We start from the raw sequence: 14,550 nt of genomic DNA, 5'->3' as shown, positions 1-14,550 counted from the left end.
TCAGATGAGACTTTGGACTTGGCTTTTTGTGTTAAGGCTGAAATGAGTTAAGACTTTAAGGGACTATGGGGAAGGCATGATTGTATTTTGAAATGTGAAAACATGGTATTTGGAAGAGGTCAGGGGCAGAATGATATGGTTTCACTCTGTGTCCCCACCCAAATCTGATCTTGATAAAATTAAAATAACCTTTTTAATATACTTTAGTGACAAAACCTAAGCTTCTCATGTGGCTTTGTCTTTGGTAATCTATGAGTGAGAATAGGCTCTGATGTAAAGATATACTAAAAGGGTAAGTGTGAGAAAGACACTGGAAACTGGTACTTTTTCCAATGGTCTTTTATTTTCAAAGGCTCCATTAAAATTACTGTTTTTTAGATTTCTGGGCTATGGGTTTTTAGTTGTGAATTCAAAGGGAAAAGTCAAGTAGAGCAATACATGAGAATAATTCATTTTACAGGGCAATCAGAATTTGCACTTTTGTTATATCTGAAATGTACAGTTAGGACTCACTCCTCTTTCCACTCACATACTCTGATTTGAACAGGGTTAAGTGTTACAAAGACATGGAAAATCTTGAACTTTGTCTTTTCCTGGGTTCAGAATCTAGAAAATGGATAAACAATGATAAAAGATGAGAGGTCCCTTAGAGAAAGTTCACTATAAGGCCCAAAGGGACCTGGCAAGGTAATTCCAAATCAGCAGCAAGCTGTGAGAGGAGGAGAGCCTCCATGTACAGTCTGGTGGTTAGTACACAAACCTGTTTATATATTTTTACCATAGAGAAAAAAACAGCAGAGTGTATCACATAGAAGACAGAGACATTTGCCTCCTCCCTCTTCAAGGGAACTTAAAATTTTAATGCCAATATGAACACGAACTGGCAGAGATCAGCATCTCAGTATAGGCAGGATATCGTGCCCTGCTCTCAAAGGCCAGGATAAGGGTAAGAGAGGCCAGTGGGAGCAGTGTGGATTGATCATCACATTTTTTGAGGCCAGCAGCTGTGGCTTAGCTGGCTTTGCTGGTAGTAATGGAGGACAAAAGTGCCTTCTGGTGAAACTCAGCTTCTATAGTGATGGAATCCAAGGGTAGCAAAGTTTACAGTGACCCTGTAGTGTATCTCCAGAAATGGTGACTGGTTGAATGCTTGTAAGACATTCCTTAGGGACTCCAAGGAATATTGATTAGAGAAAGATGTGGTGCTTTGAAAGGACTTGGTGTTCCTACATGAACCAAGTCAAGGCTTAGAATTAACAACATTCAGAGATTAATGTTAATATAATCTCAGTTGTCCCTAGGACTTGAGGTGTTCAGAGATATTTGGAAACATCAGGATTTCAGAATGGAGGTGAAGTCACTAAAAATTGTTGGTACATTTTCATTTTTGTCACATTAAAAATTCAAGACACTGTGGAAAGAGTTTTTGATAGTGATAGCTAGGAAAACATTAAAACAGATATTTTACACAAGTAAATACTAAACAGCAATAAAAACAAATGAACTATAGCAACATGCAACAATATGGATGAATCTTAGAAATAGAACATGAAGAGAAAATACCAAAAATATTATCTACAACAATATGGTCTTTAACTTATAGTTAAAACTAATATAAAAACATATTAAGGAAAACATATAGTTACATTAATACGATAGAATTAGGAAAGCATGGGAATAATGAACATGAGATTTAGAATGGTTTTTTAGCAGATGGAGTGAGGTAGAGGAAGAGAATGGGAGAAGCCACATAGATATAGTAGGTTATTGTCTCGGGGTTAATGAGTACTTATAAGAATAAAATTGACTGACTAGAAATCTATCATGTATGGAAAATGATGAGACTATGTCATGAAGCAAAAATTACAATTAATGTGATTTTTTACACATAAGGTCTTTGTAGTAGGGATAGAGGTCACATATTAAACTAGCAGAGCCTTTAATGAAATGCTGAGGTTATTTTTCATCATAACTAAGGGTAATTTGGTTGAGAATGTCACCCTGTAAGTACAAAAATACACTTCAGATAGAGTCACCTTAAAATCTTGTTCTATAACTTCTTATGGCTGTTCCCAATATGGTAGCAAGGATACAGTATATATACCAAAACATCAGCAATGCCACTACCAGTCACACACACAAAAAAGGAAACAATATTTGGAGCAAATTGTTTATACAGAGAGAACATTAACAGCTTTCAATCACACTTAGATCAAATGGTCATGATTGTGCCTTTGTAACCCTGGCCAGACCATTTCTCTCTCCTCCTCTATTCGACAGCCCTAGGAGCTGAGGGCTTCCTGCCTTGCCATGTGTCTCCACTGTGAAAATAACACAGTGCTTGCTCAGAGGCTGCCCATTCTTTTCCTAGGGAACACACAGACTCAGGCACAGAGGAGATTTGCAGATCTTTTGCGCAGCCTCACATCCCCTGCAGCCCAGCCTCGTAGGAGGCAATCTGGAGAGATGGATGATGTGTGGTTGGAGAGAACAGAAAAAAAAATGGTGCAGGCTGTTTCCTGTGGGCCACTCTGGGTAAGGGGCTAGTGGTCTGAGGCCAGTAATACACGTGGTATATTCTCATAATTTTCTTCATCATCTTCATGGGCCCTGCCTCTGCTACGAGCCTCCCCTGCAGAGTCATCTGGGTATTTCTTCTTCAGTTCTGAATAGAGGACTGTGAGTTCCTGGTGGAAAAAAACCACAAAATGTAAGTACCTAAATACAGGAGAGGAAGGCCAGAGAGGAAAGAAAGCCAAGAAATGTGACTCACCTTATGCTCTTGATGCATCGTTGGACAATTAGCTGTCGGGTAGGAGTAGCAAAGAAAAGTATTAAACTGTGGGCAGTATAATCCAACTTACAACCTATGCACACTGCATTCCAAGCCAATCTTCTTGATTTGCTTGATCTCTTGACTGTTTCCTCTGTTGGATTCTTCCAAACCCACACAGAAAAAGTACTCTCCCAAGTACAAACACTAACAAAGACTTTCCTCTGCCCACCAAATACCCAGAACTACTTTCATGACAGTTTCCTTCTTGCTCCTCTGCTCATTCTAACCCCAGAGGGGCAACCATCCCCAATCCACTGCAGACTTCTAGGGCTGTATTGATCCTCTGGGAGAAGGAGGCAGATATGAGTCACTTCACTTTGTTTTTTTATTTTTATTTTTATTTTATTTTTTTTTAAATTTATTTATTATTATTATACTTTAAGTTGTAGGGTACATGTGCATAACGTAAAGGTTTGTTACATATGTATACTTGTGCCATGTTGGTGTGCTGCACCCATCAACTCATCATTTACATCAGGTATAACTCCCAATGCAATCCCTCCCCGCTCCCCCCTCCCCATGATAGGCCCTAGTGTGTGATGTTCCCCTTCCCAAGTCCAAGTGATCTCATTGTTCAGTTCCCACCTATGAGTGAGAACATGCGGTGTTTGGTTTTCTGTTCTTGTGATAGTTTGCTAAGAATGATGGTTTCTAGCTGCATCCATGTCCCTACAAAGGACACAAACTCATCCTTTTTTATGGCTGCATAGTATTCCATGGTGTATATGTGCCACATTTTCTTAATCCAATCTGTCACTGATGGACATTTGGGTTGATTCCAAGTCTTTGCTATTGTGAATAGTGCTGCAATAAACATACGTGTGCATGTGTCTTTATAGCAGCATAATTTATAATCCTTTGGGTATATACCCAGTAATGGGATGGCTGGGTCATATGGTACATCTAGTTCTAGGTCCTTGAGGAATCGCCATACTGTTTTCCATAATGGTTGAACTAGTTTACAATCCCACCAACAGTGTAAAAGTGTTCCTATTTCTCCACATCCTCTCCAGCACCTGTTGTTTCCTGACTTTTGAATGATCGCCATTCTAACTGGTGTGAGATGGTATCTCATTGTGGTTTTGATTTGCATTTCTCTGATGGCCAGTGATGATGAGCATTTTTTCATGTGTCTGTTGGCTGTATGCATGTCTTCTTTTGAGAAATGTCTGTTCATATCCTTTGCCCACTTTTTGATGGGGTTGTTTGGTTTTTTTGGTAAATTTGTTTGAGTTCTTTGTAGGTTCTGGATATTAGCCCTTTGTCAGATGAGTAGATTGCAAAAATTTTCTCCCATTCTGTAGGTTGCCTGTTCACTTTGATGGTAGTTTCTTTTGCTGTGCAGAAGCTCTTTAGTTTAATGAGATCCCATTTGTCAATTTTGGCTTTTGCTGCTGTTGCTTTTGGTGTTTTAGACATGAAGTCTTTGTCCATGCCTATGTCCTGAATGGTATTCCCTAGGTTTTCCTCTAGGATTTTTATGGTATTAGGTCTAACATTTAAGTCTCTAATCCATCTTGAATTAATTTTCGTATAAGGAGTAAGGAAAGGATCCAGTTTCAGTTTTCTACTTATGGCTAGCCAATTTTCCCAGCACCATTTATTAAATAGGGAATCCTTTCCCCATTTCTTGTTTCTCTCAGGTTTGTCAAAGATCAGATGGCTGTAGATGTGTGGTATTATTTCTGAGGACTCTGTTCTGTTCCATTGGTCTATATCTCTGTTTTGGTACCAGTACCATGCTGTTTTGGTTACTGTAGCCTTGTAGTATAGTTTGAAGTCAGGTAGCGTGATGCCTCCAGCTTTGTTCTTTTGACTTAGGATTGTCTTGGAGATGCGGGCTCTTTTTTGGTTCCATATGAACTTTAAAGCAGTTTTTTCCAATTATGTGAAGAAGCTCATTGGTAGCTTGATGGGGATGGCATTGAATCTATAAATTACCTTGGGCAGTATGGCCATTTTCACGATATTGATTCTTCCTATCCATGAGCATGGTATGTTCTTCCATTTGTTTGTGTCCTCTTTGATTTCACTGAGCAGTGGTTTGTAGTTCTCCTTGAAGAGGTCCTTTACATCCCTTGTAAATTGGATTCCTAGGTATTTTATTCTCTTTGAAGCAATTGTGAATGGAAGTTCATTCCTGATTTGGCTCTCTGTTTGTCTGTTACTGGTGTATAAGAATGCTTGTGATTTTTGCACATTAATTTTGTATCCTGAGACTTTGCTGAAGTTGCTTATCAGCTTAAGGAGATTTTGGGCTGAGACAATGGAGTTTTCTAAATATACAATCATGTCATCTGCAAAGAGGGACAATTTGACTTCTTCTTTTCCTAACTGAATCCCCTTGATTTCTTTCTCTTGCCTGATTGCCCTAGCCAGAACTTCCAACACTATGTTGAATAGGAGTGGTGAGAGAGGGCATCCTTGTCTTGTGCCAGTTTTCAAAGGGAATTTTTCCAGTTTTTGCCCATTCAGTATGATATTGGCTGTGAGTTTGTCATAAATAGCTCTTATTATTTTGAGGTACGTTCCATCAATACCGAATTTATTGAGCGTTTTTAGCATGAAGGGCTGTTGAATTTTGTCAAAAGCCTTTTCTGCATCTGTTGAGATAATCATGTGGTTCTTGTCTTTGGTTCTGTTTATATGCTGGATTATGTTTATTGATTTGCGAATGTTGAACCAGCCTTGCATCCCAGGGATGAAGCCCACTTGATCATGGTGGATAAGCTTTTTGATGTGTTGCTGAATCCGGTTTGCCAGTATTTTATTGAGGATTTTTGCATCGATGTTCATCAGGAATATTGGTCTAAAATTCTCTTTTTTTGTTGTGTCTCTGCCAGGCTTTGGTATCAGGATGATGTTGGCCTCATAAAATGAGTTAGGGAGGATTCCCTCTTTTTCTATTGATTGGAATAGTTTCAGAAGGAATGGTACCAGCTCCTCCTTGTACCTCTGGTAGAATTCAGCTGTGAATCCATCTGGTCCTGGACTTTTTTTGGTTGGTAGGCTATTAATTATTGCCTCAATTTCAGAGCCTGCTATTGGTCTATTCAGGGATTCAACTTCTTCCTGGTTTAGTCTTGGAAGAGTGTAAGTGTCCAGGAAATTATCCATTTCTTCTAGATTTTCCAGTTTATTTGCGTAGAGGTGTTTATAGTATTCTCTGATGGTAGTTTGTATTTCTGTGGGGTCGGTGGTGATATCCCCTTTATCATTTTTAATTGCGTCAATTTGATTCTTCTCTCTTTTCTTCTTTATTAGTCTTGCTAGTGGTCTGTCAATTTTGTTGATCTTTTCAAAAAACCAACTCCTGGATTCATTGATTTTTTGGAGGGTTTTTTGTGTCTCTATCTCCTTCAGTTCTGCTCTGATCTTAGTTATTTCTTGCCTTCTGCTAGCTTTCGAATGTGTTTGCTCTTGCTTCTCTAGTTCTTTTAATTGCGATGTTAGAGTGTCAATTTTAGATCTTTCCTGCTTTCTCTTGTGGGCATTTAGTGCTATAAATTTCCCTCTACACACTGCTTTAAATGTGTCCCAGAGATTCTGGTATGTTGTATCTTTGTTCTCATCGGTTTCAAAGAACATCTTTATTTCTGCCTTCATTTTGTTATGTACCCAGTAGTCATTCAGGAGCAGGTTGTTCAGTTTCCATGTAGTTGAGCAGTTTTGATTGAGTTTCTTAATCCTGAGTTCTAGTTTGATTGCACTGTGGTCTGAGAGACAGTTTGTTACAATTTCTGTTCTTGTACATTTGCTGAGGAGTGCTTTACTTCCAATTACGTGGTCAATTTTGGAGTAAGTACGATGTGGTGCTGAGAAGAATGTATATTCTGTTGATTTGGGGTGGAGAGTTCTATAGATGTCTATTAGGTCTGCTTGCTGCAGAGATGAGTTCAATTCCTGGATATCCTTGTTAACTTTCTGTCTCGTTGATCTGTCTAATGTTGACAGTGGAGTGTTGAAGTCTCCCATTATTATTGTATGGGAGTCTAAGTCTCTTTGTAAGTCTCTAAGGACTTGCTTTATGAATCTGGGTGCTCCTGTATTGGGTGCATATATATTTAGGATAGTTAGCCCTTCCTGTTGAATTGATCCCTTTACCATTATGTAATGGCCTTCTTTATCTCTTTTGATCTTTGATGGTTTAAAGTCTGTTTTATCAGAGACTAGTATTGCAACCCCCGCTTTTTTTTGTTCTCCATTTGCTTGGTAAATCTTCCTCCATCCCTTTATTTTGAGCCTATGTATGTCTCTGCGTATGAGATGGGTCTCCTGAATACAGCAGACTGATGGGTCTTGACTCTTTATCCAGTTTGCCAGTCTGTGTCTTTTAATTGGACCATTTAGTCCATTTACATTTAAGGTTAAGATTGTTATGTGTGAACTTGATCCTGCCATTATGATATTAACTGGTTATTTTGCTCGTTAGTTGATGCAGTTTCTTCCTAGCCTTGATGGTCTTTACATTTTGGCGTGTTTTTGCAATGGCTGGTACCGGTTGTTCCTTTCCATGTTTAGTGCTTCCTTCAGGGTCTCTTGTAAGGCAGGCCTGGTGGTGACAAAATCTCTAAGCATTTGCTTATCTGTAAAGGATTTTATTTCTCCTTCACTTATGAAACTTAGTTTGGCTGGATATAAAATTCTGGGTTTAAAATTCTTTTCTTTAAGAATGTTGAATATTGGCCCCCACTCTCTTCTGGCTTGAAGAGTTTCTGCCGAGAGATCTGCTGTTAGTCTGATGGGCTTCCCTTTGTGGGTAACCCGACCTTTCTCTCTGGCTGCCCTTAAGATTTTTTCCTTCATTTCAACTTTGGTGAATCTGGCAATTATGTGTCTTGGAGTTGCTCTTCTCGAGGAGTATCTTTGTGGCGTTCTCTGTATTTCCTGGATTTGAATGTTGGCCTGCCCTACTAGGTTGGGGAAGTTCTCCTGGATGATATCCTGAAGAGTGTTTTCCAACTTGGTTCCATTTTCCCCCTCACTTTCAGGCACCCCAATCAGATGTAGATTTGGTCTTTTTACATAATCCCATACTTCTTGCAGGCTTTGTTCATTTCTTTTTCTTCTTTTTTCTTTTGGTTTCTCTTCTCGCTTCATTTCATTCATTTGATCCTCAATCGCTGACATTCTTTCTTCCAGTTGATCGAGTCGGTTACTGAAGCTTGTGCATTTGTCACGTATTTCTTGTGTCATGGTTTTCATCTCTTTCATTTCGTTTATGACCTTCTCTGCATTAATTACTCTAGCCATCAATTCTTCCACTTTTTTTTCCAAGATTTTTAGTTTCTTTGCGCTGGGTACGTAATTCCTCCTTTAGCTCTGAGAAATTTGATGGACTGAAGCCTTCTTCTCTCATCTCGTCGAAGTCATTCTCCGTCCAGCTTTGATCCGTTGCTGGCGATGAGCTGCGCTCCTTTGCCGGGGGAGATGCGCTCTTATTTTTTGAATTTCCAGCTTTTCTGCCCTGCTTTTTCCCCATCTTTGTGGTTTTATCTGCCTCTGGTCTTTGATGATGGTGATGTACTGATGGGGTTTTGGTGTAGGTGTCCTTCCTGTTTGATAGTTTTCCTTCTAACAGTCAGGACCCTCAGCTGTAGGTCTGTTGGAGATTGCTTGAGGTCCACTCCAGACCCTGTTTGCCTGGGTATCAGCAGCAGAGCCTCAGTTGAAAATGCAGAAATCACCGGTCTTCTGTGTCACTCGTGCTGGGAGTTGGAGACTGGAGCTGTTCCTATTCGGCCATCTTGCTCTGCCCCCTCGAGTCACTTCACTTTGCACAGGGAAATTGGAAGAGGCCAGAGAGGAGATTGGCATTCTAAGGCCACATGGCAATTTCCCAGGAAGCCAAAGAGTTGCATTGGAACATTGAGAAAATTTAGTGTGTGTGTGTTTTCTACCTTTCCAAGGGGTTCTTTGTATCTCTTTTATTTATTTGTGCAGTCAATAAGCATTCATTAAGCAATGGCCTTCTATTAGGCATTAGGTAAGGTATAAGGAGATAGAAATGCAGAAACTCCTGAACAACATAGAGAAACCCTGTCTCTACTAAAAATACAAAATTTAGCTGGGCATGGTGATGCACGCCTGTAATCTCAGTTACTAAGGAGGCTAAGGCAGGAGAATCCCTTGAACCCAGGAGGCAGAGGTTGAAATGAGCCAAGATCGCACTGCTGCACTCCAGCCTGGGTGACAGAGTGAGATCCTATCTCAAAAATAAATAAATAAATAAATAAATGACAGAAACTCAGTTCATGTGATCAAGAATACTATAATTTTGAAGGGGAGAAATGGACATAGAAATAAATGCAACAAGCATTATGGGAACCAAGAGAGAAATACATATTGAACTATGTTGTTGCCATAAAGAATAAATGGCTCCTCCCAGATTAGCATATAGAAAGGGTAGTTGGCATCAGTGTGAGTTTCACTGTGTTACCTGAGCTATGTCTTGAAATATGAGTAGGGATCACCAAGTAGATTAGAGGCAAGGACATTTCGGGACCAGTAAGAAACATGAGCACCAAGCATAAAGATGCCAAGAGTTCAATATGGCTAGAGGAAGAACATTAGGCAAAGCTTGCAAGAGGAGCCAGCGTGAGGAAGGCAAAGATCATGCTTTGGAATGGGTGTCAGTGAGGGCAGTTAATCTAGGCACTGATGTGAACAATAGAGCACCTCAAAGGGATCATGCTGGAAGTAGTTTGTGGGAAGGCTGGAGGAGAACAGTAGTAGAAATAAAGAGACCAGTTAAAAGAATGACAATTGTCTACACATTTGATTATTCACTCATTAACTCAAACAGTATTTTAGGGGGCCTGCAGTTTCCAATCGCTGGGCTAAATGCTGTGAATACATTAGTGAAAAAGTCACAGTGACTGTCCTCAAAGAATTTATGGGATCACGGTGGCAGTGTGTAAAAGTAAGAAGAAATGGATAGATTCTGCAACTGACAATATGGGAGACAAGTAATGCCTTGCATGTTGGAGTTGTATTTGAAATAACTCTGATCAAAGACCCCTTACCGGTTTCAATAAAACACTGCCACCTCACCTCTATTTGCCTGAAAGGCATCTCACCTGAATTTTCTTTTGTGTGTTGGATGCTCCAGATGTGGGAATAAATCAGGTTGCTATCTCCAGGATTTACTGTGAGAGAAGGTATCATAGTTGGTTGCAGTCAAGAGCTCATATTCTAGACTCTACTTCCCAATCATCAAATTCATAACCACCTTCTATTTCCAGTCTAATGTTAGAAATGCCATTTTAAAATTTGTGACAGGGCCATGGGCTGTTATTCAATCTCTCTTCCCTCCCTGGCTCCTCCCTAGAGCCTTCTGCCCCCTAGGGAGTCCTCACCGTTGCTGTACATTGGCTCCAGCTCCACTGGGGCTAATGGTTTAGAGTGAGTGGGCTCTTGAAGGTCTATTCTGGAAGGCCTGGACGAGGAAGGCTCCTGGCACTCACTAGGACTGTGACTGTGACAGAGGGGGAGAGAAAATGGATAAAAAAGTATCTGTGGGTTACACAGAATTTCAGGGAACTCGGTATCCAGGAAGTCTTCCAGTACAGCATGATTTAAGTAAAAATATTGTGTCTGCTTCTGTTTGGCTCTTTTGATAAAGTGTCAGAAGACGTATGGCACAAGATGAAGCCCAGGGAAGCATTACAAAACAGGACAGCCAAGGCAAGGCCAGAGGGCAAGGCAGCCTCGGCGCTTTTTTGAAAGGCAAAAACTCATATTTGACTAATTTTAAATGTTATTTTTGAAGATGTAAATGATTAAACACTGATATGCAAAGACCTCTGCATTCTTACAGAACTTAAACCTTGTCTTTTGTAAAAGGTCCCTTTCAATTTTCCACCTCATATTACAATAATCTATCTTTCCTGCAAGATGCCATGCGAACTCTTCAAGTAAAGTGGATTTTTTCCAATTTCATTTCCTTCTGCAGCTAATATTGCGAATTGAACATTGCCAGCATTCAGTAATAATTTCCCAAATGAGTGGAGGAATGAGGAAGAAGGGAATGAATGCCCTGCAGCCCTATGAAAGGTAATGCCATTAAGACATTAGTGGTCAAGTCTCTGCTGGAACACATTTAAGGAAGTAGATAAATTAACATAGATAGCCAATAACATGTACTCTGTGTTTAAGTAGACACAGTGAATACCGTTCACAAATATAAATGAAAGTGACATTCACTTATATCTACTTTTTTATTTTGTAAGAATGTAAAAATGCTACTAGGAAATCCATTCATATTTTTAAAAAACATAAGTCTTGTGCATATAAATAAATCATGAAAATGTTGGCAGCACAAGAAGCAGAGACCTCACCTAGGTGTTCCAGTGGCAGAAAGTCCTCCTGCAAAACAAACAAAGGAAGGTTGGGTGGTAAGTGAGCTGTGTAGATCATGAACTCTCTGTTAGAACGTTTTTTCCTAGAAATCAGATTCATTCTAGATCTAAGCTATGGCAAATCTCAAGGATTATCCAGTTCTACCCTCCTTCCTCCAACTATGTTATGTTATAGGTGAGGAACATGGGGTCTTGAAAGGCATTTGCCTAGAATCACACTTATTCTGAATCATTTTTCAATCAGTAACAGGTGAATAGCAACTCTAAGTAGTTGTGACTGAATAGGTCACAACCTGGGTCAGGTGCTCCCCCCAAACCCACTTCTTCATTCTGACTGCAGCCCTACAAGGTGGAAACAAGGAGACTGAGGCCTAGAGGGGCCAAGGGATGCTCAAAATTGATACAGAATTCCTTCACTAATATGAATCAATGGGACTACCATGATAAACTCTACCTTCTTTTTCTCTAACTGTGACCCCTCACCCCTGCAAGTCTATTCCAGCAACACTAAACTGCAAATCGTTTGGGTATGTAATGGCTCTTCCACACCTCTTCTCTCCTTCTCTTTCACTTAGCTAACTCCAATTTATCTTTTTTCCAGAGCATGCCAACAGGCTGGATTAAGTAAACTGTCTCCATGCACATAAGACCATGTAATATTAAAATTACTACACTGTTTTGTAATTATTTATTTCTGTTTCCCTCTCATTCTCTCTTTCTTGAAAGGATGTGCTACTTGAGACTGTAAACCTCATCTTAAATTTTTTTTGTATTTCTGATGTCATGGCCAGCAGTTAAAAATATTCAACAAAGATTTGTTAAACAACTGAACAAAGTATGTATATTGAGGACTTAAAAATAACAAACTGACAATTTTAGAAGTTAGAAGTCTATCCCTGAAGCCAAACCTAGCAGACTTAAAAATATGGCAGGTTTCTATCATCACTGAAATATTGAATCTTTCAGGCTTGCCCCAATACAAGCCTTATCCCCGGTTCCCATCCTTGTCCTTTGCCTTTTTAAAATCTATGGCTCTATATCAGTCTCATTGGCTTAGAGAACACAAGTCATTGCTCAAAATAAACATAGCAGCCTTGACTCTCATGAAAAATAACTGAGTAACTCCCTGTTCCTCAGGGAGTGGGCCTCCTGAGTTAAGCTAAAGGGGTATGATCAGGATCTGGTCCTGAATCTCCTCAGAGCAATCACAGTTCACATAAGTTAATAACCAGTATCTTTCCTGTGGGTGGTTAGCTCAGACCCAGAATGCATCTGGGAGTCAGTCTATCTCCTTATTTGTAAAAGAGAAAACTGAGACCTAGACAGGTGGCTATTTATTATACAAGCTAATATTCATTAAATACATATGGGCCAGCACTGTGTTAAGCAGTTTACCTAGGTTGTGTCATAGTACCTAAAAGGTAGATACTGTTATTATTATAACCACTTCATAGATGAAGAAACTGAAGTTTAATGAGTTTAATTTGTTTGCCTAATATCAAGTTGGCAAGTTTTATTACTGGAATTTCAACATAGCCAGATTTACCATAGAGTCAATAAACCTATCATTCTTTTTAGGAGTGATTCACTCAGGCAAAAAGCAGAGTCCTTCACTTTTAGAAAAATTTAGAAGGTCTGAGCTTCTTCCTGAGAAGTCTTGCCAATGATGAGAAGGGATACTTTGCTATGAGGAGGTACAGTACGCAAGATTTTGAGAAAAGAAGAGCACAGACCCTCTGTTTGGTGAACTATCCTAATTCCTTAGTGAGTTTGTTATTTAAAATAACACTCCCCTTAAGTCTGGGGGACAGACCACCTGGGCTCCTATTCACATGTATCATGTGAAATGATTGTCAATTTTCTCTCCTGGTGCTGTGCTGACTGACAACCTCAACACTGAGATTCAATTGTCTTCTTTTAGTATGTTACAGATTAGAAAATGGCATCCCAGATAAACAATGAGAGAAAAAAAAGAAAAGTAATTTTGGAAGTAGGAGGTATGACTAGCCTTCTATAAGTTATATAATATCACTTGAAAATAGCAATAAGTTGAACATATATACTATAAACTCTAAAGCAATCACCAGAGTAACAAAACAAATAATCTTCACTTCCAACAAGAAAACTTAACTATTCTAAATATGTATGCACCCAACATCGCAGCACCCAGATTCATTAAACAAGTTCTTCCTGATCTACAAAAATCCTGAACAGTCACACAATAATAGTGGGAGATTTCAATATCCCACTGACAGAGTTAGACAGATCATCGAGGCAGAAAACTGACAAAGAAACTCTGGACTTAAACTTGACACTTGACCAAATAGACCTAACACAAATCTACAGAATATTCTATCCAGCAACCGTGGAATATACATTCTTCTCACCTGCATATGGAACATATCCTAGGTTCAGCGACAGGCTCGGCCATAAAGCAGATATCAATACATTTTTAAAAAATCATACCGAGTACACTCCTAGACTACAGTGCAATAAAAACAAAAATAAATATCAAGAAGATCTCTCAAAACTACACAAACACATGGAAATTAGACAACTTACTCCTGAGTAACTCCTGGATGAAGATCAAAATTAATGCAGAAATAAAAAAATTTTAATTAATGAAAAAGGGAAACAACTATGCATGTCCACTATCACCACACTCATTCAAGACAGTACTGAAAGTCCTAGCCAGATCAATCAGGCAAGAGAAAGAAATAAAAGGCACCCAAATAGGTAAATAAGTCAAACCATCTTTTTTCACTGACTGCATGACTCTCTACCTTGAAAACCCTCAAGACTCTGCCAAGAGTAAAGTTTCAGGACACAAAATTAAGGTACAAAAACCAGTAGCATTTCTATACACCAACAAAATCAGGCCAAGAGTTAAATCAATGGACAATTCCATTTTGAATAGCCACAAAGAAAATGAAATACCTAGGAATACAGCTAATAAAGGAGGTGAAAAGTTTCTATGAGAACTACAAAAAAAAAAAAAAAAATGCTGAAATAAATCAAAGATAACACAAATAAATGGAAAAACATTGCATATTCATAGATTGGAAGAATTAATATTGTTAAAATGGCCATAAATGGCCATACTGCCCAAAGAAATTTACAGATTCAATGTTATTCCTATCAAATTACCAATATCATTCTTCACAGAATTAGAAAAATCTATTTTAAAATTCATATGGAACCAAAAAATAGCCCAAATAGTGAAAGCATTCCTAAACAAAAACAACAAAGCTGGAGGCATCACACCCCACAACTTCAAACTACACCAGAAGCCTACAGTAATCAAAATAGTATAGTACTGATACCAAAACAGGCACATAGACCAACGGAAAGGAA

The 14,550-nt window shown here is 39.0% G+C and overlaps 1 protein-coding gene across 2 annotated transcripts in view; it reads right to left on the bottom strand.

Annotated features, from left to right (window-relative positions):
• Positions 1–284: 284 nt before the first annotated feature.
• The window catches only part of FCRL3 (Fc receptor like 3), a 29,090-nt gene continuing 14,824 nt past the window's right edge, over positions 285–14,550 (bottom strand). Inside the window, exons 10-15 of one of the 2 annotated variants that reach the window (XM_007976652.3) lie at positions 11,176–11,203; positions 10,195–10,313; positions 9,916–9,984; positions 2,774–2,805; positions 2,568–2,687; positions 285–606 (exon numbers count right to left, since the gene is read on the bottom strand). In XM_007976652.3, the coding sequence (XP_007974843.3) occupies positions 550–606; positions 2,568–2,687; positions 2,774–2,805; positions 9,916–9,984; positions 10,195–10,313; positions 11,176–11,203 (425 nt within the window). In that variant the 3' untranslated portion in view covers positions 285–549. Of the gene's footprint in view, positions 2,688–2,773; positions 2,806–9,915; positions 9,985–10,194; positions 10,314–11,175; positions 11,204–14,550 lie in introns of both variants that reach the window. The other variant, XM_073008247.1, reaches the window with a different exon arrangement.

Source organism: Chlorocebus sabaeus, chromosome 20 (assembly GCF_047675955.1).
Source record: "Chlorocebus sabaeus isolate Y175 chromosome 20, mChlSab1.0.hap1, whole genome shotgun sequence".
NCBI lineage: Eukaryota > Metazoa > Chordata > Mammalia > Primates > Cercopithecidae > Chlorocebus > Chlorocebus sabaeus.
The sequence above is the reverse complement of the archived record's forward strand: the minus strand, read 5'-3'. Positions and strand labels throughout refer to the sequence as shown.